Source organism: Aureococcus anophagefferens (assembly GCF_000186865.1).
Source record: "Aureococcus anophagefferens unplaced genomic scaffold AURANscaffold_19, whole genome shotgun sequence".
NCBI lineage: Eukaryota > Pelagophyceae > Pelagomonadales > Pelagomonadaceae > Aureococcus > Aureococcus anophagefferens.
In genome coordinates this window covers 759,760-762,245 of record NW_008705579.1, presented here as the reverse complement: position 1 = coordinate 762,245, position 2,486 = coordinate 759,760, and the positions used below count along the sequence as shown (strand labels likewise).

General features: G+C 76.5%; 1 protein-coding gene across 1 annotated transcript in view; it reads left to right on the top strand.

Moving 5' to 3' along the window:
* Positions 1-1,092: 1,092 nt before the first annotated feature.
* The window catches only part of AURANDRAFT_66130 (hypothetical protein), a gene marked incomplete at both ends in the record, with an annotated part of 3,773 nt that continues 2,379 nt past the window's right edge, over positions 1,093-2,486 (top strand). Inside the window, one exon of the mRNA XM_009041186.1 lies at positions 1,093-2,360. Coding sequence (XP_009039434.1) covers positions 1,093-2,360 — 1,268 coding nt within the window. The remainder of the gene's footprint in view (positions 2,361-2,486) is intronic.

Below are 2,486 nucleotides of genomic sequence, written 5' to 3'. Positions count from 1 at the left end.
CTAAAAATTGCCACAAAAACTTCAAAGTTCATTCAATGTCCGCCTTTGGCAGGGCCGGGGCAATCCATCTTCTCATCGAGCTCTTGACAAAGCGACCATGCCGAAAGCCACACATCTCGTCGAGCGAACTCTCGACAAAGCGACTCGCACGAAAGCGCACACAGCCCACACTTTGAAGTCGCATGTTTTCTGCACGGGCGTCGACGGAGGACGGCCCGGAGGCATCCCGGGCGGCGCTCGAGGAGGCATCCCCGGCGGCGCCGTCGGCGGCGGCCCTCGGCCCAGCGGCGGCGCGCGCGGCGCGAGCCCAGCCGGCGGCGGGGGCCCAGCAACGGGCGGCGGCGCGCGTGGAGCGAGCCCAGGCGGCGGCGGCCGCGGCGGAGCCCCCGCGGGTACTCGCGGCGCGCCGGGCGCCGCCGGCCCCGGAATCGTCGCCGAGGGCGGCGGCCGCGGCGGCGCCGAGCCCGGGTTCGGTGGAAGTCCTCGAGGCGCGGACGGCGGCGCCCCGAGCGGCGCCCGCGGCGGCGGAGGCGCGCTCTGCGGCGGCGCCCCGAGCGGCGCCCGCGGCGGCGCAGGCGCGCCCTGCGGCGGCGCGGCGCGAGGAGGCAAGAGGCCGCTCTGGGGCTGCGGCGGCGCGGGCGAACCCGGAGCACTCGACACGGGCGGTCCCGGCGGCCTTGGTGGAAGCAGGCCCCGCGGCGGTGCTCCGGCCGGCGGCGGCGGCGTGCCCCGCGGAGGAAGCAGGCCGCGCGGCGGCGCTCCGGGCGGCGGGCGCGGCGGCGCTCCGGGCGGCGGCATGGGCGGACGAGGCGGTGGGGCACCCATCGAAGGCGGCGGCGGCGCTAATGGTGTGGGCGGCGCCGACGATGGGGGCGGTGGCGCTGCTGCGACCGGCGGCGGCGGCGCGGGCGGCGGCGGCGCGGACATGGCTCTGTCTCAAGGGCTCGACGACGCGCGCAGCACAGCCACACTGTTACAGATGGGTGGCGCGCTAGGGCGCTGCGTTTCTTTCGTCAACACCGGCGTCAACATCTTGTACGTTACCGTTGAACCTCGATCGACCAGCTCGAGCTGGCCGCCACAATCGCGCCGATGAAGGCCTTCCCGCTCGCTTTTTGCATTGCCACCTGCGCCACGGCTTTGCCGCCGCTGCGCGCGCGACGCAAGGTCGAAACTGCGCGGCGCGCCGCCGGAGTCGCCGGCGGCGGCGCCGCACCGGCGCCGCTGCGGGGCTACGCGTCGCTCGCCGTCGCCGGCGGCGCCGCGCCGGCGCCGCTGCGCGGCTACGCGTCGCTCGCCGGCGGCATGCTCGTGCACCTCGTCCTGGGCACGCTCTACTGCTGGGGCAACTTCGTCAGCTACGTGCCGCCGGCGATGCGGCGCCTCGACGGCGCCGCCGCGGCGCCCGGGTCGCCCGGCGACGCGCTCATCGCGTTCCCGCTGACGATTTTAGTGCAGTGCGGCACCATGCCCTTCGGCGCCCGCGCCGTCGAGCGCTTCGGCCCGCGCGCGGCGACGCTCGGCGGCGGCGGCCTCGTGGCGCTCGGCGTCTTCCTCGCGTCGTTTGCGACGACGCTCCGCGCGTTCCTCGCGTGCTACAGCGGCCTCGTCGGCGCGGGCATCGCCCTGGCCTACACGGCGCCCCTCGTCGCGGGCTGGTCCTGGTTCCCGGACGCGCGGGGCTTCGTCAACGGCGCCGTGCTCATGGGCTTCGGCGCCGGCGGCTTCTTCTTCAATCTGTTGGGGACGCGGCTCGCGAACCCCGGCGGCGTCCCGGCCTCCGGCGGCGCCTTCCCGGACGAGGTCTACGCGAACTTCCCCGTCATGCTGCGGAAGCTCGCCCTGGTCTACGGCGCCGTCGTCGCCGTCGGCGGGTCGCTCGTCGCGCCGCGGCCCGCGGCGGCGGCCGCGGCGGCGGCCGCGGACCGGACGCCCGCGCGGGCCATCGTGCTGAGCCGCAACTTCGGCGTGCTCTACGCGGCGACCGTGCTCTGCGCGTCCGCGGGGCTCACGTCCGCGTCGGTCTACAAGGTCTTCGCGACGACCGCGGGGCACGGCGACGGCTTCCTGTCCGGCGTCGGCGCGGTCGGCGCGCTCTGCAACGGCCTCGGCCGCCTCGCCTGGGGCGCCCTCGTCGACGCCCGCGGCTTCCGGGGGCCCTTCCTCGCCATGCTCCTGGCCCAGGCCGCCGTCACGGCCGCCGCGCCCGCGGCCGCGGCCGCGGGGCCCCGGGCCTTCCTCGCGACGGTCGCCGCGGCCTTCTTCTGCCTCGGCGGCATCTTCTCCATGGTCCCCTCGGCCGTGGGGCTCCTCTTCGGCCGGGGCGACGCCGCGCGGGCCTACGCGCTCCTCTTCAACGCGTTCGCCGTCGCGTCGCTCGGCGGCGTCTCCGCCGCGAAGGCGCTCATCCCGAGGCTCGGCTGGCCCGCGCTCTACCACGCCCTCGCCGCCGCGACCCTCGCCGCCGCGGGGCTGACGCTCCTGCG